Source organism: Leptonychotes weddellii, chromosome X, assembly GCF_054177405.1.
Source record: "Leptonychotes weddellii isolate Sample4059 chromosome X, ASM5417740v2, whole genome shotgun sequence".
Lineage (NCBI taxonomy): Eukaryota > Metazoa > Chordata > Mammalia > Carnivora > Phocidae > Leptonychotes > Leptonychotes weddellii.
This window is the reverse complement of record NC_138385.1, coordinates 36447625-36472454: the sequence shown is the minus strand read 5'-3', so window position 1 is coordinate 36472454 and position 24830 is coordinate 36447625. Positions and strand designations below refer to the sequence as shown.

Sequence of the window (24830 nt, the reverse complement as noted above, 5' to 3'; positions counted from 1 at the left end):
GTATGCCAAAAATAAGGGTAACTACTATGAAGGGATAGAATATGACTTTAAAAATGAAAAATAAGAATGTTTTTTAAAAAAGGGATTGATAAGATGTTGGTTGAAAAAGGGAAAAAGAAAAATTCAAAAAAGAAAAAAAAGACAGTTAAAAAAAAATTGACTTTTAGAGAGTAAAGAATCATGGTAAAAAAGCCATGGATTCTATGTGCAGTATTCCCCTAGCACTGGAGTTCTGCCTTTCTCATTGATCGGTAAACTTGGTCTTGGCCAGCGGTTCTTGCTGATCTTCTGGGGGAAGGGCCTGTTGCCGTGGTTCCCAAATGTCTTTGCTGGAGGCAGAATTGCCCCACCCTTGCCCGGTCAGGGCTAAGTAATCTGCTTGGGTTTGCTCTCGGGAGCTTTTGTTCCTTGCAAGCTTTCCGTATAGCTTTGGAGGACGAGAGTGAAAATGGCAGCCTCCCAATCTCCGCCCTGGAGGAGCCGAGAACTCAGGGCCCGCTCCTCAGTGCGCCCCCAGAGAAAAGCAGTGAGTCACTCCCGTCTTCCTGATCTCCGGCCACACTCCATGCTCACCCGGCCTGTGACCGAGCGTTTCTATCTCTGGCACCCGACTTGGTGTGGAGACTCCAAACCCAGCAGATCCCTGCGGTGCGCTTCCGTGCCGCTCCTCCCGGGGTAAGAAGGTGAGTCTCCCTGGATCTGCTGCTTGTTGGGTCCCTGCTGGAGGAGCAGTGGCCCGACTGTGCCGCGGATCATGGTTTATTGCAACCCCGAGCTGAGAGCCCGCTTCTCAGCTCCGTCTCTTCAGCCGGCTTCCCTGCTCCGATACCTGGGAGCTCTGCCGCCCTCAGGCACCCCCGGTCTTTCTGTGACCCCGAGAGTCCTGAGACCACACTGTCCCGCGAGGGTTCCACCCCCCGCTTATCCACTGGAGCGACGTCCCTCAGCAGATCCGACTTCTGAAAGTTCCGATTTTGTGCTCCGCGGCACTATCACTTGACAGCATCAGCCAACAGAGGCCCCTCCCCTGCAGTCTATCCTCCTGAATATTGCCTCGAATTCAGTTCTCCGCATGTCCTACCTTCCAGAAAGTGGTCGCTTTTCTGTTCAGAGAGTTGTTGCTATTCTTTTCTTCAATCTCCTGTTGAGTTTGTAGGTGTTCAGAATGGTTTGATCCCTATCCCACTGAATTCCTGAGACCAGAGGAAATCCAGGTCTCCTACTCCTCCTACTTTCCATTATTTTAGAGAAAGGTGTAACCAAGTTTGACTTCCCAGAGTGTGGATAGGTCATTAGAAAGAGTAGAAAGAGGGAGGTCAGAGGTACCTTCCCTGGTCATTCCCTTTCACTACTTTGCCTGCCATTACCTCAAATGCAAGTCCAGAGAGCATCATCATTTTTACAGAGGTAAAAATCACTTTTTTGACCAAGACATTGGCCCCTGTGAAATTTTCATCCCCTTCCCTTGCCCACTAGAGCTGGGTCTTTCTTCCAGCACCATCATTTTTAAAGCTGTCTTACTCTTTAGCTACCCATCTCACTAAGCATGCTAGCCCGAAGGCTCAAAGGCCAAGTCAGATTACCTCTGTTGGGTTTGTTGAGGATATTTAGTGATAAAAATGGAATTTATTTTAATTTATTAAATTCTTTCCTCTGGACATATAGAGAAAAAATTAAGATGGCTGTTAACACATGAAATCATGAAAATGTCAGTATTTTTCCTAAATCCTACTAAACAGAAACCCTAAATCCAAACAAACTGACTGAATCTTTTCTGGAAAAAAATAAATTATGAAAACAAGTTGTAACACCAGAGATTTGTGTCTGGTATGCCTCTTAGAACTACTCGACGTCCTTTCCAGTGGCCCCGCTAGGCTCCCCCATTGCCCTCCCCTTTGGTTTTCTTTCAGTTGGGTCCTATCCTAATTGGATCCTCTGTGCAGCTTGATGATACTTTCCTCCCCCACCCCACTCCTCACCTCCCCCTAAGTTCCTAAATATGCCACTGCCCAGTAGCCCTCACCCCCACTCAGACCTTCTGTCCTCATTGTGGGGTGCCTTGTCTAAGGGACACATGGGGAAACCCTCTTCATTTTCCATCTTTTTGCCCCATAGATCAGTATCTGCTCTCCTCTTCTCTTGTCCCAAAGGAAGAGGTGGCCTTTCCAAACCCATTCAAGTCAGCAAATTCACATCCTTTTATTTTTTTTGTCTATGTGTGAACATTTATTTTATTTTCGCAACACAGAAGTATATGACATAGAAGCCCTCTATCCTACTGCCCCACACTACTCCATTTTTTTGAAAAGAAAAAGTTTTTCCAGACTTTTCTATGCTTTTTCAAACACCAATCTATAACATAAGGCACACGTAAATCTATAATATACATATACATATGTACACTTAGAGAATTTGGGGGTTTTGTTTCATACAAACATATTTTTTTTCATTGAACAGTACAATGGACATGGCTCCAAAACAGTATACAGGGTCTATTCCATTTTTTCACATATTTCCTGTGCTTTCAAGCTTTTTTCAGCTGTCTCCTCCATGGTTCAAGTTCTCCCATATTCAAAAAACCTTGTTATCTCTCAGCCATCTATCCTGCCCCACTCCTACCCTTCACAGCCAGGAGTCCTTGAAGAGCCTCCCTCACTGACTGCACTTCTTTGCTTCCCACTTAGCCCCTGGTCCTTGCAGTTTGGTTTCTGCCCCTCCCCTATCCATATCTGCTCAAAAATCACTTTTTCTCCTCCTTAGCGTCTCCCCTACAGCCCTGGGCACTGCTGAGCATGCTCTCCTTATAACTCTCTTCCCCCTGTTCTGACTACTCCTAAGGACCTTATTGCTTCCATGGTTCCCAACCAGGGGTGATTTTGCCCTCCAGTGGACACGTTATAGTATCTGGAGACATTTTCAGTTGTCACAGTGGAAGAGTAGGTGCTACTGCCATCTAGTGTGTAGAGGCTAGGGATTCTGCCAAACATCCTAAATGCACAGGATGGTCCCCTGAAACACTTAAGTATCCAGCCCCAAGTATCAAGAGTACTGAGGTTGTAAAACCCTGCCCTAGAGGAATTTAAGCAAGTCCAAGGATATTTCTGACAAGTATAGGCCCTTTAATAACCACCTAGGGATCTGGCCCCAAATCTTGAAAATAATTATCTGTATCTGTTCCCAAATGAAACACCTCAAAGTCACGTCCAGATGCTGCAGAGATGTCCCAAGCCCATGACAGCTTCAGTTTCTAGGTCCACAGTCCCCAGGTAATGTCCAAGTCTCCTCCAGTTGTCAGTCTGGTCCAGGTGTGAAACCTCACCATCTTTCCATCTGTGGGCTAAACCATACATTTAGCTTCCCTCAACACCACTCACAGTCATAAGAAAGGAGACACAGACCATCCTCTCCCCTCCCCCTTTCCCAATTTACCCCCTCCCCCTAGAAATTGATTTCCCTTTGGGATATGTTCTATTCCACATTTCTGAATTCACTGAGGGATTTGTAGCCAGATTCCCTTCCCACTATTATTCTGGTGGTGGGTTGGGAAAGAGAATCCCTCAGGATGGCACCACACTGGTCTGTGGTCTAAACCAGTAAACACTCTGGGCACTATCAGTTGCTGACTCACCTCTTAGGCAGTGGCAGGAGTTTCCAGTTCTGCCACTGGGGACTGGGGAGGGTTCTCCTGTTGTGGAGCTAGACAGCCATAGCAGTCCTTGTCTGCAACTGGTGCTGGTGTCCCCTGTTTGTAGACCTAAAGGATTTTCTCAGGGATGGCAAATCTCTGCTGTGTTTTAAGCCCAGGGTTAACTGTAGGCCTGTTTTGATCGTTTCTCACAATATAACTTGATCAGAACATGAAAAAGCTTCCCATCCAGTTCATTCCTGGACACTCTTGGGATGCAGGAATCCTCACTATACCCATAACTCTCTGATACTCCTCCCCAGCCAGTTCCGACATTTTCTTTGACAGTTTTTGGTTTGCAGCTGCTCTTCTGGTGCCAATTTCTGACTTGGAAATAATCTGGTTGCCCAGAACAGGAACCCGCTCAAGTTAGCTTAAAGAAAAGGGGATCTGTGTAGAGTGTATTTTCATGCAGCACAATCGCAGGAAGTGGAAAAGTGGTCATGCCACCAGTCTCTCCATCTCTGAGGTTGCAGGATCAACTCCTGTGCTGTTTCTCTGTGCTTATCTGCTCCCTGGGGCCTCATTCTGACATCCTCTAAAAGACACTTGGCTTCTATAAAGCACACAGTTCTGCTCCCTGACAGCCAGGACCAGGCCTGATTGTGGCCTCGGCATTCATGACTCTGACCAGGGCCCCAACTCCAAATGACCCATTGTTTCCTTACCCACCACCACCCTGACTATGGAATCTGCCTCTCTGTTCAGACTCTCTAGCATGAGAAACTGTTTGGCTCAGTTATGGATCAGATGTCCACTCCTGCTCCAATCATATACAGCCTAGGTGGGGAGAGGGGTGGGTTACCATATACATGGCTGCTCAGGTCCACCAGATACTAGGGTTGGAGAGAGAGATACATACTAAGAAGCTATGGTGCTTCTGGGGTGTGGAATGCTAATGCTCTGGAACACAAAAGGGGTCATCAAAATAAGTCTCTGTCTCTATGTTTTACCCCCCAACTACCCAATCTACACCCTCCCCAGCCACCACCCCGTACCCCACCTCCCAGCCTACTTTTCCACCTCTTGCCCTATTTGCCCACCCTCCCTTTCCCCCCACTCTTCCCAATCCCTTCCCTACCTCCCCCCCTCCCTCTGAAAATTGATTTTTCTTTGGGATTTTCTGTTCTATTTCACATTTCTGAATTCACTTAGGGCTTTGAAGCAAGATTCCCCTTCCACAGCGGAAGCAAATTTCCCTCCGTGAAAAATTCACAGCTTTACACCGAGGGCAGTCCCAATCCCCAGGCCTGCGAAACATGGGAGGTCTTCTCTGCTGATGGGGTTCAGAGTCTCTCCTGTCTCTTTGGGATTCTTGAGGGTCTGTTCCCTGGGACCCCCCATCAGACCACGAGCTAACATCAGAGGGCTTCCAGTGGGGAGATGTCTGAGATGGAGCTCCTGCTGTGAATGTTGCTGCTGGTGGGGATGGTGTGGGCGCAGGTGGGAAGGGGGATAAGGGGCATGAGTAGGAATATGTGAATGAGGCAGGGAGCTGGACAGGGAGGGGTGATGGTGTGACTCTGGACCTGGGCTTCATGGTTCCAGAGAAATAAAACATGGTTGTTTCCACTGACCTGAGATCTCCCTCCCTCTGCCCACCAGAGGTATAATTTTTCTGCTCCTCAGCTCCATGAAGGTGGACAGGGCCTCTACCCAGCTTCTTGGTGGCCTCTGCCCCTTCTGCATCCTTTTGACTTCTTCTTCCTCTTCCTGTGGCACCAGCAGCTGTAGCAGAAGTAGCAGCAGCCCCTGCCTCCTCCTCACGTGCTCCTTCTGTTTCAGCCCCACTGGCAGTGGCCAGGCCTGGCTCCTCTGCAACCTGGACCTGCTCCTGCTTCCGCGGAGACTCCAGCTCCTGGAGAGAAGTGGGCAGAATTAAGACCTATTCTGGGGGCAGTGAGGGTGTGGGGCAGGGAAATGGGGCCGGGAGATGGGGCAGGGACCAATCGAGGTAATCTTACAGCCCGGAAGACCTTCCACCTCAGGAGATCCCTTTCCTTTCCCATCTCTGCCAGGTTTGCTTGTGTCTGCCGCAGCCGAAAGGCTGACTCCTTGCGCTCCATCTCCTGCTGTGCTGTGAGCTCCTTTAGGTCTGAGGCCAAGGCCTGTGCAGCAGACTTATGCAGTTTGGTGAAGTTCTGCAGCCAGTGCACCCTGCGCCCGTGAAACTGGCTCTGCCTGCGGGCAAAGCGCACGCCCAGGGCGAGGCTGCTCCAGGCACAGGCGTCTTTGGCCTCGCTGGGCACCGCGCTGTCCTCCAGGATGGCCCTGAGCTTGTTCTCTACCTCCTCCCAGGACAGGGATATATTCTCGAGGTAGAACTCAGGGCCTTTCGTGTGCCCGGCCATCTTCTCATTGATGAAGGCCACCACATTGTTGTGCTGGAACCCAGCACTGGGGTCGTCAGGTTTCAAGGACATGACGACTGAGCACCTTAGGGGTTTGGCTGTCCCTGTGGGATGAATCAACCAGTTGCTCTTTCCTCTCCCCTTTAGCCCCTCCCCACTCAGTCTCTTCCCATCCAATCGGCCTGCCCCGCCCTGCCCCGCCTCTCCTCACCCCCCTCAGACCCTCATAAAGACCCCCTCACCGACTGGCTTGCCCCGCCATAGTACACGTCTCACGAGGCCTCTCTTCTCTAGGTGGCGTTAAAGAAGAAGCGGACCTACCTTTCTTGCCTACCGTACCAAAAGAGAAAGCGCACCTCTCTCCCTCTAGGGGCTCTGAGGAAAGGAAGTCTCAACACCAACCCTCGAGGCTTTTACCCTGGGACTGTTCCAACTTCCAGAGACAGTGGGGGTGGGAGGGAATGTGTGAGGAAGGTTCCTCCCAAACTCTGGGACATAAGAGAACCCGCTACATTGTTGAAAGTCTCTGAAGGCAGGAAACAACAGGAGTGGTCAGAAAAGGCAGAACTGAGAATATAATCAAGAACAAAAAGTTTCATCCCCCACTCTCCACCCCCACCATAATGGTTTGTTCCACATCAGGGGCCCCGCCCCTCCCCGAGGTGGAATGTTCTAGAACAGAAAAAGCTCCCCCCTTCCGCCCTCCCCCTCCTCTTCCTCCCCCCCCCCCGCCCCCCCGCGGCCGCTGCCGCCGCCGCCACCGCCAGGAAGATTCTGTATCTCGTATTCCAGACGCTCCTGAACTGGAATACAAAGGTCAGAAAATTTTTTATGTAAAGGGCCAGGTAGTAATCATTTGAGGCTTTGTAGGCAAAAGATCTCTGTCCCAACTACTTGTAGCCCAAAAGCAGTCATAAAAAATACTTGAAGAAATAAGCATGGCTATATTCCAGTAAAACTTTATGTGTAAAAATAGGCAGCTGGGAGGATTTGGCCTATAGTTTGCCAACTCCGGGTCTAGACTCATATTTCCTGCATATCCCAAAGATATCCAAAATCCAAATGTTCACCCTTTCCACCTAGAGATGATCTCTGTTCAGTATGGAAACCTCAAAATTGTCAAAACCACTTGCCTTTAATAACATAGCAAATCGGTCCCCAAGTCTTGTTGCTACTACCTGAGAAACTTCTATTGACATCCATTCTCATTTACAGAATGCCCACATTGCCTCCTAAATAATCTCCCTAATTTTAATCTCTTTCTAACTCCTAATCTTTCCTAGTATTATGCTACTTTCAAGCTTAAAAATATTTGATTGCTTCCTGTGACACACTCCTTGGCCTAATATTAGAATCTCACTTTAGTCTACCTTTCTAATTTAACTCTCTTCATTCTCTTTTCTGTGCCATCATTTATGCACTGAACGTACTGGCCATGCAGAGATACATTCATTTTGGGTTTTAATTTATTTTTCTATTTGAAAAAAATCAGAAATTCACTATTTATTATATGGGAATTATGTTTTGTTCTATGAACGACATTGAAATAGATGACATTTCTTCTCTAAGAGTCTTGTGTCAGAAAAAATAATGTATCAGGCATCAAAATATTACTTAAGAAGGTGGTTAAATCCCAGAGTTTTAAATCCCACTATTTTAGCTCTCTTTTTACTTATTTATTTATTTATTTTTTTTGAGACTAATAAACTTTATTAAGTAAAGGTCCTCAAAGAGTAACTTCAAAAGTTTGACATTTGGATGATTTCTGTTTCTGGCACATACAGAAAAGAGGCTCAATTTATCCTCCCACGTGGGGAAAAAATAAATAAAAGAAAATATTTAACCAACAGTTCAGAGGACGTTGGACATCAGAGAGTGAACGACAATGGTCTCTGAGAAATGGGAAACAATTTGAGCTCTACCGTTCTCTCAGCTTAGTGCTACTGATAGTTTCCATGGAATGACAAAGGAATGTGGAACACAAGAGATTACATAGGTTGAAGAGATGGATATTATTGAGTCCAGAGAAACCACAGCAACAAGAATTTACAGACAAAGTAATGAAGAGCAGAAAACTGTAGAGAGCAAGGATTCCACAGGAATGCATGATCAATAATATAGAGAATAATGTACAAACTAATCCACTTTCAGTATCCCTCTTCAAATATCTCTAACTCTTTTTTTAAAATGTTATCTTTTTTTTTTTTTTCCATTTCAGTTTGTGTATTTTAAATTATTAGTCTTAAATGGAAAGGGTTCATGTTTTGGCTTGTTCAGCAGTGACTTCTGTAGAAAGATCATTCAGGAGATAATGTAGAAATTGGAATGGCAAGGAAAGAGCAGCGACACTGGAGTCAGGGAGATCCATTAGGGGGATGTCACAGTAATTCAATATGTAAACTAAGGCAGTGGACATCAGAATGGAGAGAAGAGTGTAGAGAGCTCTTTGGTTGATAGAATTCATAGGACTGTTAGGGACAGGGATGAGAAAATTAGGGTAATTCCCAGATTTCTGATACAGGGAACTAAATAGATAGTGATGCTGTAGACTTAGATAGAGAATGAAAGAGAAGCTGTTTGGGAGGGAGTTCACCTGTACACATATTGATATTGAGATAGCTGTGGGGCATCCTAATAGAGATACCCCACAGGCAGTTAGATATATGAGTCTAGTACTTAGGAAAGACATCAGGGCTGGAGATATAGTATTGAAAAATGGAAGTTGGGTTCTAGGTAGTGGTTGAAATAATTGAGGGGGAAGATATAGAGCAAGAACAGGGTGCTGAGGACAGTTCTCTTCTTACCACTCTCCACTCTCACTGATGGTTTTATAGCAGCTGACCTGCGTACTCCTTGGCCACCTCTGCTTCTGGCCTCAGAACATTTTTTTACCCTTTTTTATTCCTTCCATAACACTGTAAACATGGACTTCAGCTTGTGATCACTTGTATCTGTATGCTACCATTCTTCCATGTCTGCTTATAAATACTTTTAGAAGATTAAAATAAGTCATTTTTTTTAAGTTTTTACTTAAATTCCAGTTAGTGAACATACAGTGTAATATTAGTTTCAGGTGTACAATATAGTGATTCATCACTTCCATTTACATCGCCCAGTGCTCATCACAACTGCAGTCCTTAATCTCCATCACCTATTTCACCTGTCCCCCAACCTGCCTCCCCTCTGGTAACCATCAGTTTGTTCTCTATAGTTAAGAGTCTATTTCTTGGTTTGTCTCTCTCTCTTCCCCACCCCATGATTGTTTGTTTTGTTTCTTAAATTCCACATATGAGTGAAATTATATGGTATTTGTCTTTCTCTGACTGACTTACTTCACTTAGCATTATACTTTCTAGCTCTATCCATGATGCTGCAAATGGCAAGATTTCATTCTTTTTTTATGGCTGAGTAATATTTGATTTTGTGTGTGTGTGTGTGTGTGTATCACATTATTTATCCATTCATCAGTCTGTGGACATTTGGGTTATTTCCATAATTTGGCTATTGTAGATAATGCTGCTATAAACATCAGGGTGCTTGTATCCCTTTGAATTAGTATTTTTGAATTCTTTGGGTAAATAACTAGTAGCACAATTGCTAGATCATAGGGTAGTTCTATTTTTAAATATAAGTAGTTCTATTTAGGTAGTTCTATTTTAAATTTAAATAGAGGAGGAACCTCCATACTGTTTTCCAGGCTGGCTGCACCAATTTGCATTCCCACCAGTAGTGCTAGAGAGTTCCTTTTTCTCCACATCCTGTTGTTTCTTGTGTTGTTGATTTCAGCCATTCTGACAGGTGTGATATGGTATCTCATTGTAGTTTTGATTTGCATTTCCCTGATGATCAGTGATGTCTATTGCTCATTTTTTAAATTGGATTACTCATTTTTTGGGTGTTGAGTTTGATAAGTTCTTTATAGATTTTGGATACTAATCCTTTCTCAGGTATGTTATTTGCAAATATCTTCTCCCATTCCAAATGTTGTCTTTTAGTTTTGTTGATTGTTTCCTTTGCTGTGCAGAATCTTTTTATTTCGATGCAGCCTCAATAGTTCAATTTTTGCTTTTGTTTCCCTTGCCTCAGGAGACATATGTAGAAAGAAATTGGTATGGCCAGTGTCAAAGTGGTTATTGCCTGTGTTCTACTCTAGGATTTTAATGGTTTCCTGTTTCACATTTAGTCTTTAATCCTTTTTGAATTTATTTTTACATCTGGTGTAAGAAAGTGGTCCAGTTTCATTCTTTTGCATGTTTCTGTCCAGTTTTCCCAACACCATTTGTGGAAGAGACTCTCTTTTTCCAATTGAATGTTCTTTACTGCTTTGTTGAAGATTAATTGACCATATAGTTGTGGGTTCATTTCTGGGTTTTCTATTCTGTTCTATTGATCTATGTGTCTATTTTGTGCCAGTTCCATACTGTTTTCATCAATACGGCTTTGTAACATAACTTGAAGCCTGGGATTGCAATCCTCCAGCTTTGCTTTTCTTTTTCAAGGTCGCTTTGGCTATTCAGGGTCTTCTGTGGTTCCATACAAATTTTAGGATTGTTCTAGCTCTGTGAAAAATGCTGATGGTATTTTGACAATGATTGTAGATTGCTTTGGGTAGTATAGACATTTTAACAATATTCGTTCTCCAATCCATGAGCATGGAATGTCTTTCCATTTTATTATGTCATCTCCAGTTTCTTTCATCAGCATTTTATAGTTTTTAGAGTACCAGTCTTTCACCTCTTTGGTTAAGTTTATTCTTAGGTATCTTGTGGTTTTTGGTGTAATTGTAAATAGGATTGATTCCTTGATTTCTCTTTCTGCTGCTTCATTATTGGTCTGTAGAGGTGCAACCAATTTCTGTACGTTGATTTTATATTCTGTAACTTTACTGAATTGCGTCAGTTCTAACAATTTTTTGTTGGAGTCTTTAAGGTTTTCATATAGAGTATCATGCCATCTGCAAATGGTGAAAGTTTGACTTCTTCCTTGCTGATTTGGGTGCATTTTATTTCTTTTTGTTGTCTGACCACTGTGACTAGGACTTGCAGTACTATGTTAAATAACAGTGGTGAGAGTGGAGATTCCTGTCCTGTGCCTGACCTTAGTGGAAAAGCTCTCAGATTTTTTTTTCCCATTGAGGATATTAGCTGTGGCTTTTTCATGTATGGCCTTTATTTTGTTGAGGTTTGTTTCCTCTAAACCTACTTTGTTGGGAGTTTTTATCATGAATGGAGGTTGTAGTTTGTCAAATGCTTTTTCTGTATGTATTGAGAGGATCATGTGGTTCTTATCCTTTCTTTTATTAATGTGGTGTATCAGATTGATTTGCAAATATTGATACACCCTTGCAGCCCAGGAATAAATCCCACTTGATCTTGGTGAATGCTTCTTTTAATGTAGTTTGGATTTGGTTTGCTAGTATTTTATTAAGAATTTTTACATCCATGTTCATCAGAGATATTGGCCTGTAGTTCTCTTTTTTAGTGGAGTCTATCTGGTTTAGGTATCGGGGTAAGGCTGGCCTCATAGAATGAATTTGTATGTTTTTCTTCCTTTTCTATTTTTTGGAATAGTTTGAGAAGTATAGGTATTAACTCTTCTTGAAATGTTTGGTAGAATTCTCCTGTGAAACCACCTGGCCCTGGACTTTCATTTGTTGGGAGATTTTTTATGACTAATTCAATTTCTTTGCTGTTTATCAGTCGGTTCAAGTTTTCTATTTCTCGCTGTTTCAGTTTTGGTAGTTTATATGTTTCTAGGAATTTATCCATTTCTTCCAGGTTGTTCAATTTGTTGGCATATAGTTTTTCATAATATTCTCTTATAATTGTGTTTCTGTGGTATCAGTTATTATTTCTCCTTTCTCATTTGTGATTTTATTTGTTTGGGTCTTCTTTCTTTTTTATAAGTCTGGCTACAGGTTTATTAGTTTTATTGATTTTTTTTCACAGGACCAGCTCCTGGTTTCATTGATCTGTTTTATTATTTTTTTAGTTTTTATATCATTTATTTCTATTTTATTATAATCTTTTTTTATTTTAATTATATATTTTAATTTGTTATTATTATTTATATTATGCTCAATTAGCCAACATATAAGTATATCATTAGTTTTTGATGTAGTGTTCAACGATTCATTAGTTGCATATAACACCCAGTGCTCATCACCACACATATCCTTCTTAATGCCCATCACCCGGTTAGACCATCGCCCCACCCCCCTCCCTTCTGTAACCCTCAGTTTGGTTCCTGGAGTCCAGGGTCTCTCATGGTTTGTCTCCCTCTCTGATTTCTTCCCATTCAGTTTTCCCTCCCTTCCCCTGTGGTCCTCCATGCTATTTGTTATGTTCCACATATGAGTGAAACCATATAATTGTCTTTCTCTGCTTGACTTATTTCACTTAGCATATATATTTTTAAAATATATTATTTTAGGGGCACCTGGGTGGCTCAGTTGGTTGGGCGACTGCCTTTAGCTCAGGTCATGATCCTGGAGTTCCAGGATCGAGTCCCGCATTGGGCTCCCTGCTCAGTGGGGAGTCTGCTTCTCCCTCTGACCCTCCCCCCTCTCATGTACTCTCTCTCTCTCTCTCTCTCTCATTCTCGCTCTCTCAAATAAATAAATAAAATCTTAAAAAAACTATAAAATATTTTATTATAACTATTATATATTATAATCATTATTATTTCCTTCCTTCTGCTGGCTTTAGGCTTCATTTGTTATTCTTTTTCTAGCTCTTTAAGTTTAATGTTAGGGTGTATATTTGAGATTTTTCTTTCTTCTTGAAGTAGGTCTGTGTTGCTATAAACTTCCCTCTTAGGAATGCTTTTGCTGCATCCCAAATTTTTTGGACCATTGTGTTTTCATTTCATTTCTTTCCATGTATCTTTTTTTTTTTTTTTATTTCTTCTTCGATTTCCTGGTTGACCCATTAATTGTTTTTTTTTTAAAGATTTTATTTATTTATTTGAGAGAGTGTGTGTATGAGTGAGAGGGAGAGGGAGAGAGAATCAGAAGCAGACTCTGCACTGAGCACAGAGCCCAATGTGGGACCCAATCCCACAACTACGAGATCATGACCTCAGCTGATACCAAGAGTCAGACACTTAACCAGCTGAGCCACCCAGGTGCCCCTGACCCATTCACTGTTTAGTAGCATGTTGTTTAGCCTCCATTTATTTTTGGTCTTTCCAAATTTTTTCTTGTAGTTGACTTCAAATTTCATAGTGTTGTGGTCAGAAGATAAGCATGGTATGATCTCAGTCTTTTTGTGTTTGTTGAGGCCTGATTTGTGACCTAATATGTGATCTGTTCTGGAGAAAGTCCCATGTGCACTTGAAAAGAATGTGTAAACTCTTCTTTTAGGATGGAATATTCTGAATATATCTGTTAAGTTCATCTGGTCCAGAATGTCACTCAAAGCCGTTGTTTCCTTGTTGGTTTTCTGTTTAGATGATCTGTCCAGTGATGTAAGTGGGGTGTTAAAGACTCTTACTATTATTGTATTATTAGCAATTAGTTCCTTTTATGTTTGTTATTAGTTGTTTATATATTTGGGTCCTCCCATGTTGGGTGCATAAATATTTACAATTGTTAGATCTTCTTGTTGGATTGTCCCCTTTATTATGATATACTGCCCTTTTTCATCTCTTGTTAAGTGTTTATTTTAAAGTCTAGTTTGTCCAATATAAGTTTTCCCCTCTGGCTTTCTTTTGTTTTTTTTTTAAAGATTTTATTTATTTATTTGAGAGAGAGAGCATGAGAGGGGGGAGGGCCAGAGGGAGAAGCAGACTCCCTGCTGAGCAGGAAGCCTGATGCGGGACTCAATCCTGGGACTCCAGGATCACGACCTGAGCCGAAGGCAGTCGCTTAGCCAACTGAGCCACCCAGGCGCCCTCCCCCTTGGCTTTCTTTTGATGTCCATTTGTATGATAAATGTTTCTCCATCTCCTCACTTTCAATATTCAAGTATCTTAAGGTCTAAAATGAGTCTTGTTTAGGCAGCATATAGATGGATCTTTTTTTTTTTTCCGTTATGACACCCTATGTCTTTTGATTGTAGCTTTTAATCCATTTATATTCAGAGTAATTATTGATAGATATGTATTTAGTGCCATTTTATTACTTGTTTTGTTGTTGTTTCTGGAGATTTTCTCTGTTCCTTTCTTGTCTTTGTCACTTTTGGTCTTACCTTTCCACTCAAAAAATCCCCTTTAATATTTCTTGCAGGGGTGGTTTAGTGTTCACAAACCCCTTTAGTTTTTGTTTGTCTGGGAAACTCTTTATCTCTCCTTCTATTCTGAATGATAGCCTTGCTGGATAGAGTACTCTTGGCTACAGATTTTTCTCATTCAGCAATTTGAATATATCATGTCACTTTTTTCTTGTTCGCCACGTTTCTGTTGAGAAATTTCCAGCTAGCTTTATGGCTGTTCCCTTGTAAGTTAAGGATTTATTTTGTCTTGCTGCTTTTAAGAATTTTTCTTGATCACTATATTTCATAAATTTAATCCCAATATGTCTTGATGTTGGCCTGCTTTTGTTGATTTTGATGGGAGTTCTCTGTGCTCCTGAATGTGGATGTCTGTTTCCTTCCCCAGGCTAGGGAAGTTTTCAGCTATTATTTCCTCAAATAAATTTTCTGCCCCATTTTCTCTCTCTTCTTTTTCTGGGACTCCTATAATATGAATGCTATTATGTTTTATGGAGTCACTGAGTTCCCTAAGTCTGTTCTCGTGTTCCATAATTCTTCTTTTTCTCTTTTGTTCAGCTTTCTTATTTTCCATTATTTTGTCTTCTATATCACTGATTTGTTCCTCTGCTTCGTCCATTCTGTTCATTGCATCAAGCCTATTTCCAATCTCAGTTATTGAATTCTTAACTTCTCACTGATTTCTTTAACTGTTTTATCTCTGTGGTAATAGTCTCCCTGATGTCTTCCACTCTTTTCTCAAGTCCAGCAAATATCCTTATAATTGTTGCTTTAAATTCTCCATTAGGCTTGTTACTTATATCTGTTTCACTTAGATCTCTGCTATGGCCTTATCTTGTTCTTTCATTTGGGATGAACTCCTCTGTCATGGCATTTTTGTCCAAGACTCTGCCTTCTTCTCTGTGTTAGAAAAGCCGGTTATGTTTCCTGCTCCTGAGAGTAATGGCTTTATAAAGAAGAGCTCATGTAATGCCCAGGGTCTGGCACATCAGGGTGTGTTTCCCATGTGTACTGCATGTGCTCTGCTGCTGTGTTCTGGCTGCTCTTTCCTTCAGACCATTCATCTACAGAGGCTCTTCTTGCCTGCAGTTGGCAGTGTTTGGTCCTTGGCCAGAATGTGGTGAATTTAAACTAGGTGTGCTCTGGTCTGCTTGTTAAATGAGACCTGACACTTCTTCCACTAGAACTGAAGCCCTGCAGAAATCTCTGGTAAGGAGATGTGGTGTGGGCTGGGGTTTCTGCTGGTCTTCTGGGGAAGAGGCCTGCTGCACTGGGACTGAGGCAAGCTTGACTGAGAAGAACAGATCCACCAGAGTGTAAGGTGTTGGGGCTTGGTGTAAGCAAGTTAGGCAGCTGGCGTTGGTGCTGTGCTGTTTCCTACAGGTGGCTCTGTGTTTATGCTGAGGGTCTGGGGAGGGAAATGGCACCAACCAGCTCGTTTGTCCCCAGAGGGGCATCTCCGTGAATGCTGCCTCTCAAGGATGTGTTCCAAGAAGAGCAAATATCTCCCTGCTGTGTGTCCCAGGCATTTTTCAGATTGCTGTTTCCACACTGCCCACCTCCAAGTTATTTGCCTTCCTTCTCTCCAAGAGCAATGCAGTGCCCTCTCGGCTCTATCCCAGCCAAGCCCACTGACCTTGAAAACTCCAGGCTTTAAGCCTCACTGGTTGCAAGAACTCATGAAAATCAGCCTTTCTTGTTTTTCCAGGCAATGACTTTAGGGAAATGTTCTCCTTGTATGTTCTACTCTCTCTTGCCCTTCTCTATGACCACAGCTCCCTCTCCTCCACAGCATCTGCAATCCACTTCTCCCCTAAAACATGTCTCTGTACTTCCTACCTCCTTTGATGTGGCTTCTTCTCTCTTTTTAGTTGTGGAGTTTGTTTTGTAAATATCCCAGTTGACTCTGTCGCCATCTTCTATTCTCCCACTAGTAAGTCATCTCTTTTGGAGAAGAGAAAATGAAGATAGGGAAACCTGTTAAGATGCTACTTTAATCGTGCAGGCAAAACATGATAACAGCTTGAACTGTGGCAGGACGTAGGTGAGATATCAGATAAGGAAAGAATTTTGAAACAGAATTAACACAACTTGTTAAACAGTTGCATATAGGGAATAAGTATGGGGAAGTGGCGAGGATGATTTTGAGGCATCTGACTTGAGAAACTAGGTGGTGTGATTAGTGATGCCTCTAATCATAATAAATATTATAGGAGGAAGAACAGACTATAGGGAAGAAATAACTTCAGTTTGGGACTGATAAGTGCCTTCATGACAATCATATGGATATACTTGGCTAGATCTTAGGAGAGGACAGAAATGGAGAAAAAACTTATAGGCCTGGATGTCTTTAGCACTTAGTTTGTGGTTGAAACTTAGTGCTAGAACACTTAGTGCTGGAGATGAATGTTGGAGGGAGAGAAGAACATAAACAAACAAAACAGGAGAAGGAATCATGAGGCCTGGGGGAAGATGGGAAACTTTTTTGGAAATAGGTTGAGGAAGAAAAGACAGTAATATAGTAATAAGGAATGATTAGAGAAGTAGGCAATCATAAGAGAGATATCTTAGAAGTAAGAAGAGATTCAGAAAGTTGAAGGAAAATTTTCAAGTGTCAAATAATATACATAGGTCAGATAGGACAAGGGTGAAAAAGAAGCCATTAGATTTGGCTAATAAGATATCCTTAGTTAGATTAGTCATAGAAATTCAATAGAATGATGGGGCAGAAGCCAAATGACAGTGGGTCATAGAGTGATGTTAGAGCAGCATGCAGAAATTTTGAATGTTGACAAGTCTTTCAAGATCTTTGATAGTGACAGCTATAGTGAGTAGGCAGGAGTCAGAAACTAGATCTTGGTGTCATAGAGTATGACAGCGTAGTTGCTAAGACAATTAACATAAAATTTCAACACAAAGACAAGAATAATACTCTGGCATCTACTGTATAGGGAGGAAGATAACTATATATAAAGAAAACTGTGCTTTTGAAGAGTTTGAAATGTAACTCAGGCAATAAAGCAAAACCTTTGTGAATACTATAGGAATAATTACAAAACAACATATTACCAGATATAAAAATATCAGTGTGATATAAATAAGCAGTGAAGAAGTAAGAAATAGTTATTAGAGTCAGTGAGATTGGTTGAGGAAGACTTTCTAGAGGAAGAGTTTTGTTTTTGTTTTTAACAGAAACAACAGGGTTCTCCATAGATTTCTGAAGAGCATTTTGGCTGTGGTATGATTGAAGCAGATTGATTCTCTTAAAGTTGTCTTCAATCAAACAATAAAGCAGGGGTCACTCATACCATGTTGGGGATGATGGTGATAGCAGGGAATGTTTTGAATTTACTTTGATTATTTCCTTACCTCTACTACCTCTCAGTCAGTTATTGGCAGACAGATTTTGAACTAGCTACTTGTACCCTTAGGTGGCAGATTGCTATTACTTTCCTTGAGAATGGTTACTTGAACTTACTGCTGGAAAGATCAGTAATTCTCAATTATCTATGAATGCATTATCATATATATATAATTTTTTCTTGATTAGGTACCTGACTTAAATGCTCAACCCCCAAATAAATTATACTTTGTTTTGAATTCAGGGTACATGATATTTTGATGATAAAATTTTATCTTAAGCAAGTAGTTTTTAGAATATATATATAATTTCTACTGTAACCTGGTTCATTGGCTGCTCTCTTTTAAAATAACAACAAAAAACAAAACATCTTGATTTAAATTACAGTTTGGCTTGGGAGTCAGTAGATAATGTATTAATAGTGGTGATGATGTTATAAAGGGTTAATTTTTGTTGAGCACTTACCATGAGATAGGTACTGTGCTAAGCATCTTAAATGAACTATCCCATTGTTGGAAGACAATTCTCCATGGGTCTCTTGCACTTCTGCATGTTTTATGAGCAGAGGCACTCACTATCTCTTTCCCCAGATTACCTTTTTAAGGATTTATATATAGAGAACAGTCACAAAAGCTAGAAAATAGTGTCTTTCACCAGAGCAAAGGGCAGGTTTGCTTACAGCCTCGGAAAATAAAGATAGTGGCTCCCTTTGGAGCAAAGGGGAGGCATGCTTATGACCCATTATAAAAGATTTGTGTATTCTAAACTTGGGATTCTTCTACTTTAACACAATCCACTGCTTGTACAGGTGTCATCAGGCCCTCTGTGTATTGTCCTATAGGGATTGTTAGGGAAGCATCACAAATGCGGATACTTTGGCTACTTTCATCGCTGTGAATAATTAACTATCTGTTTCTGACCCAGTAGTCTCTTGTCTTCTACCAGTACCCATGAAACTGTCAGCCTAACTTGTTAGCTTGCAAGTATGGTAAAATCACATACCCTCACAGTTCTTAACACTTGTGTAATATAATAATCTTTTATGGATAACTTTTCTTTAATTTTCATTTTACATATGCAAAAATAAAGCTCAGTGACCTGTCCAGAGATTCATAATTAAGATATGAGAGAGCTGGGATTTGAACTGAAAACTCTCTTCCTTCAGAGGCCACATTCTCAAACAGTGAGCTACTCAGATCCAGTTCAGTTCAAGTCTGTGGGTTGACCTTTTTTCTGAATGCATCATGAACCATACAGAAATTATGTTTGAATAATCCTGGGTTGGAGATAATCAGTGTCATGCCGAAGCCTGAGTGTTCATGTCAGCAGGAGAGAATGGTTAAAAAAGTATTCTCTGTTTATACCTCCAATAAATCCTTGTTTGTTTATTAATCAAGTTTCTGCCTAATAGAAAAAAATGTACATAAACTCAAACCTAGTATATTGACATTCTTATAGACTAGAGATATCATCTTTGAATGATGACACTTTTTGTTTAAAAAAACTGAAAAAATAAAAAACCCTAACTCTTCACAACTCTAGATAAGATTATTTTTTTGTAGACTAAAAAGGATAAAAGTGAATTTTTCAAAAGATCTGTGTTTCCCCAACTTACCATAGCACAGGTATTTTTGCTGTTTGTTTTTTGAGGTCTCCCCATTGGGGCAAGTCCCTTTTTTTGTAAATTTTAATTCTAAGATAGTTAACATGCAATGTTACATTATTTTCAGGTGTACAATATACTGATTCAACAGTTCTACTTATTACTCAGTGCTCATCAAGATAAGTGTACTCTTAATCTCTTTCACCTATTTCACCTATCCTCCCACTCACCTTCCCTCTGGTGACCATTTGTTTGTTCTCTATAGTTAAGAGTCTGTTTTTTGGTTTGTCTCTTTTTTCCCCTTTGTTCATTTGTTTTGTTTCTATTTTTATTGCAGCATTATTAAATAGCACAGATATTTTTATGATTATGTTAAGTTTATATCTGTTTTACCATATATATAATCAACATGGCACATAGCAGATGTTCAATGAATGTCATTTGAATGTATCTGAAATGTTGCAGCTCTTCATAAAAATGATAATACTAAGAAATTGATCAGAGCTTTGGCCGTCCTGCTCTTTTTTAAAGGCTTTTATTTTTTAGAGATGTTTCGGATTCACAGCAAAATTGAGAGGAAGGTACAGAAATTCCCCATAAACCTCTTGCCCCCACACATGCATACCCTATTATCTGCATCCAATGCCAGAGTGAACATTTGCTACAATTGATTAACCTACATTGGCACATCATTATCACCTAAAGTCCATAGTTTTCATTGTGGTTCACTCTTCTACATTCTATGGATTTGGATAAATGTATAATGGCATGTATCCATCATTATAGTATCATACAGAGTATTTCACTGCCCTTAAAGTCCTCTGTGTTCCACCTATTCATCCCTCCTCCCAACCCTTGGGAACCACCGATCTTTTTAGTGTCTCCATAGTTTTGCCTTTTCCAAATGTTATATAGTTGTAATCCTACAGTATGTAGCTTTTTAAGATTGGCTTCTTTTACTTAGTAATATGCATTTAATGTTCTTCATATCTTTTCATGGCTTGAGAGCTCATTTCCTTTTAGCACTTAATAATATTCCATTGTGTGGATATGCCACAGTTTATTTACACATTCATCTACTAAAGGATATCTTGGTTGCTTCCAAATTTTGGCAATCATGAACAAAACTTCTGTAAACATCTATGTGCAGGCTTTTGTGTGGACATTATTTTTCCACTCCTTTGGGTAGATACCAAAGAACACATATGCTAGATCATATGGTAAGGGTATGTTTAGTTTTGTAAAAAAAAAAAAAACAAAAAAACCTGCTAAACTATATTCCAAGTGGCTGTACCATTTTGAATTCCCATCAGCAATGAATGAGAGTTTCTGTTGCTCCACACCATCACTAACATTTGCTGTTGTCAGTGTTCTGGATTTTGGCCATTCTAATAGGTGTACGGTTGTGGCTCATGTTTGTTTTCATTTGCATTTCCCTGGTGACATGATATATATCTTTTCAAATGTTTATTTGCCATCTGTATATCTTACCTTCTTTGATGAAGGTCTTTGACCTATTTAATTTTTTGTTTTCTTATTGAATTTTAAAAATTCTTTGTATATTTTGGATAACAGTCCTTGATTAGATGTGTCTTCTAATATTTTCTCCCAGTCTGTGGTTTGTTTTCTAATTCTCTTGACATTGTCTTTTGTAGAGCAGAAGTTTTTAATTTTATTAGCTTTCAGTTATTTGTTTCATAGATCATGTCCTTGATGTTGATTAAAAAAATCATTGCCATATCCAAGGTCATTAAGGTTTTTTCCTATGTTGTTTTCTAAAAATTTTATAGTTTTGCATTTTACATTTAGTTCTGAGATCCATTTTGAATTAGTTTTCATGATGGGTGTAAAGATCTGCAGCTAGATTCATTTTTTTTTTTTTAATTTGGATGTCCAGTTGTTCCAATGTCATTTGTTTATGTTTATTTTTTTAAAGGTTTATTTATTTGCTGGAGAGAGAGAGAGAGAGAGGCAGAAGGAGAGGGAGAGGGAAAGGAAGGGAATCTCAAGAAGACTCCCCGCTGAGCACAGAGCCCTACACGGGACTCAATCTCACGACCCTGAGATCATGACCTGAATTGAAACCAGGAGTCAGATGCTTAATCGGTGAACCACCCAGGCACTCCAGTACCATTTGTTGAAAAGACATTCTTTGTTCCATTGTGTTGCCTTTGCTTCTTTGTCAAAGATTAGTTGACTATATTTATGTAGGTCTATTTCCAGGCTTGATATTCTGTTCCATTGATGTGCTTGTGTATTGTGTCTTTTTTTTTTTAAAGATCTTATTTATTTATTTGACAGAGAGGTAGAGAGTACAAATAGGCAGAGTGGCAGGCAGAGGGAGAGGGAGAAGCAGGCTCTCCGATGAGCAGGGAGCTGGACGTGGGGCTCGATCCCAGGACCCTGGGATCATGACCTGAGCTTAACCGACTGAGCCACCCAGGCACCCCTATGTGTTGTGTCTTAATTACTGTAGCTTTAAAGTAGGTCTTAAAGTCAGGTAGCATCAGTCCTCCAAATTCGTTCTTCTCAGTTTTGTAGTTATCCTCATGTAAATCTTGTAGGTACTTTGTTTGATATAAACCTAAGTATGACGTTTTGGGGGTTTCTAATGTAAGTAGTATCATGTTTTTAATTTCAAATTAAAAACTTTTTCATTGCTGGCATATATGAGAGCAATTGATTTTTGTGTATTAACCTTATATCCTGGAACCATGTTATAATTGTTTACTAGTTTCAGGTTTTGTCAGCTCTTTCAGATTTTCTGCATAGATCATCTATCTGTACAGATCAATCATACATCCATGAACAAAGATACTTTTATATTTTCCTCCTGAATCAGTCAGATATTTTCTTTTCATATCTATTGCATTAGCCGGGAGTTTTAGTATGGTGTTGAATAGGAATGGTGAGATGGGACGTCTTTGCCTTATTCTTAATTTTGGTAGGAAATCTTGTAGTTTCTTTTTTTTTTTTTTTTAAAGATTTTATTTATTTATTTGAGAGAGAGAGAATGAGAGACAGAGAGCATGAGAGGGAGGAGGGTCAGAGGGAGAAGCAGACTCCCTGCTGAGCAGGGAGCTCGATGCGGGACTTGATCCCAGGACTCCAGGATCATGACCTGAGCCGAAGGCAGTTGCTTAACCAACTGAGCCATCCAGGCGCCTGGAAATCTTGTAGTTTCTTAACACTAAGTATGATGTTAGCTGTAGGTTTTTCATAAATACTCTTTACCAAGTTGAGGAATTTTCCCTCTATTCCTAGTTTGTTGAGAGATTTTATCATAAATGATGTTGGATTTTGTCAAATGCTTTCCCTGCATCTACTGATATAGTCGTGTAATTTTTCTTCTTTAGCCTGTTAATATGATGAACTACATTAATTCATTTTTAAATTTTTGAACCAGCTTCCATAGCTGGGATAAATCCCACTTGGTTGTGGTGTATAATTATTTTTATACATTACTGAATTTGATTTCCTAATATTTTGTTGAAGATTGTGCATTTATGTTCATGAAAGACATTCGGTGTATAGTTTTCTTGTAATCTCTTTGGTTTTGGTATTAAGGTAATACTGGCCTCATAGAATGAGTTAAGAAATATTCCCTCCACTTTTATCTTCTGAAGGAGATTGTAGAGAATTTGTATAATTTCATCCTTGAATATTTGGTAGAATTCACCAGTGAATCCATGTGGGCCTGATGTTTTATATTTTGGAAGGTTATTAATTATTGATTCAATTTCTTTAACAGCTATAGGCCTTATTCATATGTCTCTTTTGTCTTGTATGAGTTTTGGCAGACTGTGCCTTTCAAGAGATTGGTCCATTTCATCTAGATTATCAAATTTATGGGCACAGAGTTGTTTGTAGTATTTATTCTTTATACTTTTGATATCATGGGAACTATAGTGATATCCTCTATTTTCTTTCTGATATTAATAATTTATTTCTTCTTTCTTTTTCTCTTCTTGTTCTTTTAAATCATTAACACTGCTTGTTTCTAGTTATATGTGCTTAGTCTTGCACTCATCTGAAAGTCTCCTTTCCAGCAAGGTCAAAGGTATTTTTCAATACAGTTTTCTTACTTTTGTAATAATTTTGAAGGAATGGAATTCACCAAAAGGCCTAAGATCTTGTTTGTTTATTTTTTTATTTTTTTAAATTGTTTTATTTTTTTAGTATATTTTTTTAATTCTATTTTTTTCCTCTAGTTGATTCAGCAGGTGAGTTGTTACACACTCCTTAGTGAATTCCGACTTACATGGCCACCATCCAGATCTTGTTTATTTATTGATTTGCTTCCCTTCCCTGAATTTGAATTATATCAGTTCATAGTTCTTATGTTTCCAGTGGGACAATATTATCCAAGGGTAGTATATTGATTAAGTGATATTATTGCATAGCAGTCAATTGACATTTCAAAAATGTCAAAAAACAAATTTTGTTTTAGTTTACTGACCATCAGATAGCTCTGGGATTTACAAAGAAAGCATTTGAAATGAGGATAACACAATTGAAGGAACCATTTAGAAAAGTTGCATGGAGCACTGGGTGTTATACAAAAACAATGAATCATGGAACACTACATCAAACACTAATGATGTACTGTATGGTGACTAACATAATAAAATAAAATTAAAGTAAAAAAGAAAGTTTCAAATATGTCCTGAGGCATTTTATCTGAGCTTCTGCTTTTATTTATTTATTTATTTATTTATTTATTTATTTATTTATTTATTTATTTAATTTATTTGAAAGAGAGAGAGAGATCGAGGAGGAGCAGAGGAAGAAGGATAAGCAGACTCTTTGCTGAGCATGAAGCCCGATGCTGGGCTCAATCCCATGACCCTGAGATCATGACCTGAGCCGAAATCAAGTGGGACATTTAACCAGCTGAGCTACTCAGGCATGCTGCTTCTGCTTTTAGATATGAAAAAGGTCCCCTAATTTATTTAGCACTGGTGATATAAAAAATTTACATAAACTCAAATTCTGAAATAAAACTTAAGATTTTGTAGTATAAACATTGTATAAATGGAAGTTAGAAAGAGACCTCTGGATTCTTCAGGTATATTTTATTTATTTATTTTTTTAAATTATGTTATGGTAAACAAGATACATTACATCATTAGTTTTTGATGTAGTGTTCCATGATTCATTGTTTGCATACAACACCCAGTGCTCCATTCAACACATGCCCTCTTTAATACCCATCACCAGGCTAACTCATCCCCCCACCCCTCTCCCCTCTAGAACCCTCAGTTTGTTTCTTAGAGTCCATAGTCTTTCCTAGTTCATCTCCCCCTCCAATTTTCCCCCCTTCATTCTTCCCTTCCTGCTATCTTCTTCTTCTTTTTATTTTTTTTTTAACATACAATGTATTATTTGTTTCAGAGATACAGGTCTGTGATTCATCAGTCTTACACAATTCACAGCGCTCCCATAGCACATACCCTCCCCAATGTCTATCACCTAGCCTCCCCATCCCTCCAAACCCCCACCACTCCAGCAACCCTCAGTTTGTTTCCTGAGATTAAGAATTCCTCCTATCAGTGAGGTCATATGATACATGTCTTTCTCTGATTGACTTATTTCGCTCAGCATAATACCCTCCAGTTCC

The 24830-nt window shown here is 40.0% G+C and overlaps 2 protein-coding genes across 2 annotated transcripts in view; one reads left to right on the top strand and one right to left on the bottom strand.

Moving 5' to 3' along the window:
• The window catches only part of LOC145717803 (X-linked interleukin-1 receptor accessory protein-like 2), a 515575-nt gene that overhangs the window by 467290 nt on the left and 23455 nt on the right, over positions 1-24830 (top strand). The gene's annotated exons all lie outside the window — the stretch shown is intronic.
• On the bottom strand, positions 4817-6136 carry LOC102731865 (testis-expressed protein 13A). Its single transcript, XM_031027463.2, has 2 exons — positions 5662-6136; positions 4817-5543 (listed from the first exon to the last, which is right to left on the bottom strand). Exons 1-2 carry the CDS (start codon positions 6106-6108, stop codon positions 4833-4835), a joined length of 1158 nt encoding a protein of 385 aa, XP_030883323.2. The 5' UTR covers positions 6109-6136; the 3' UTR covers positions 4817-4832.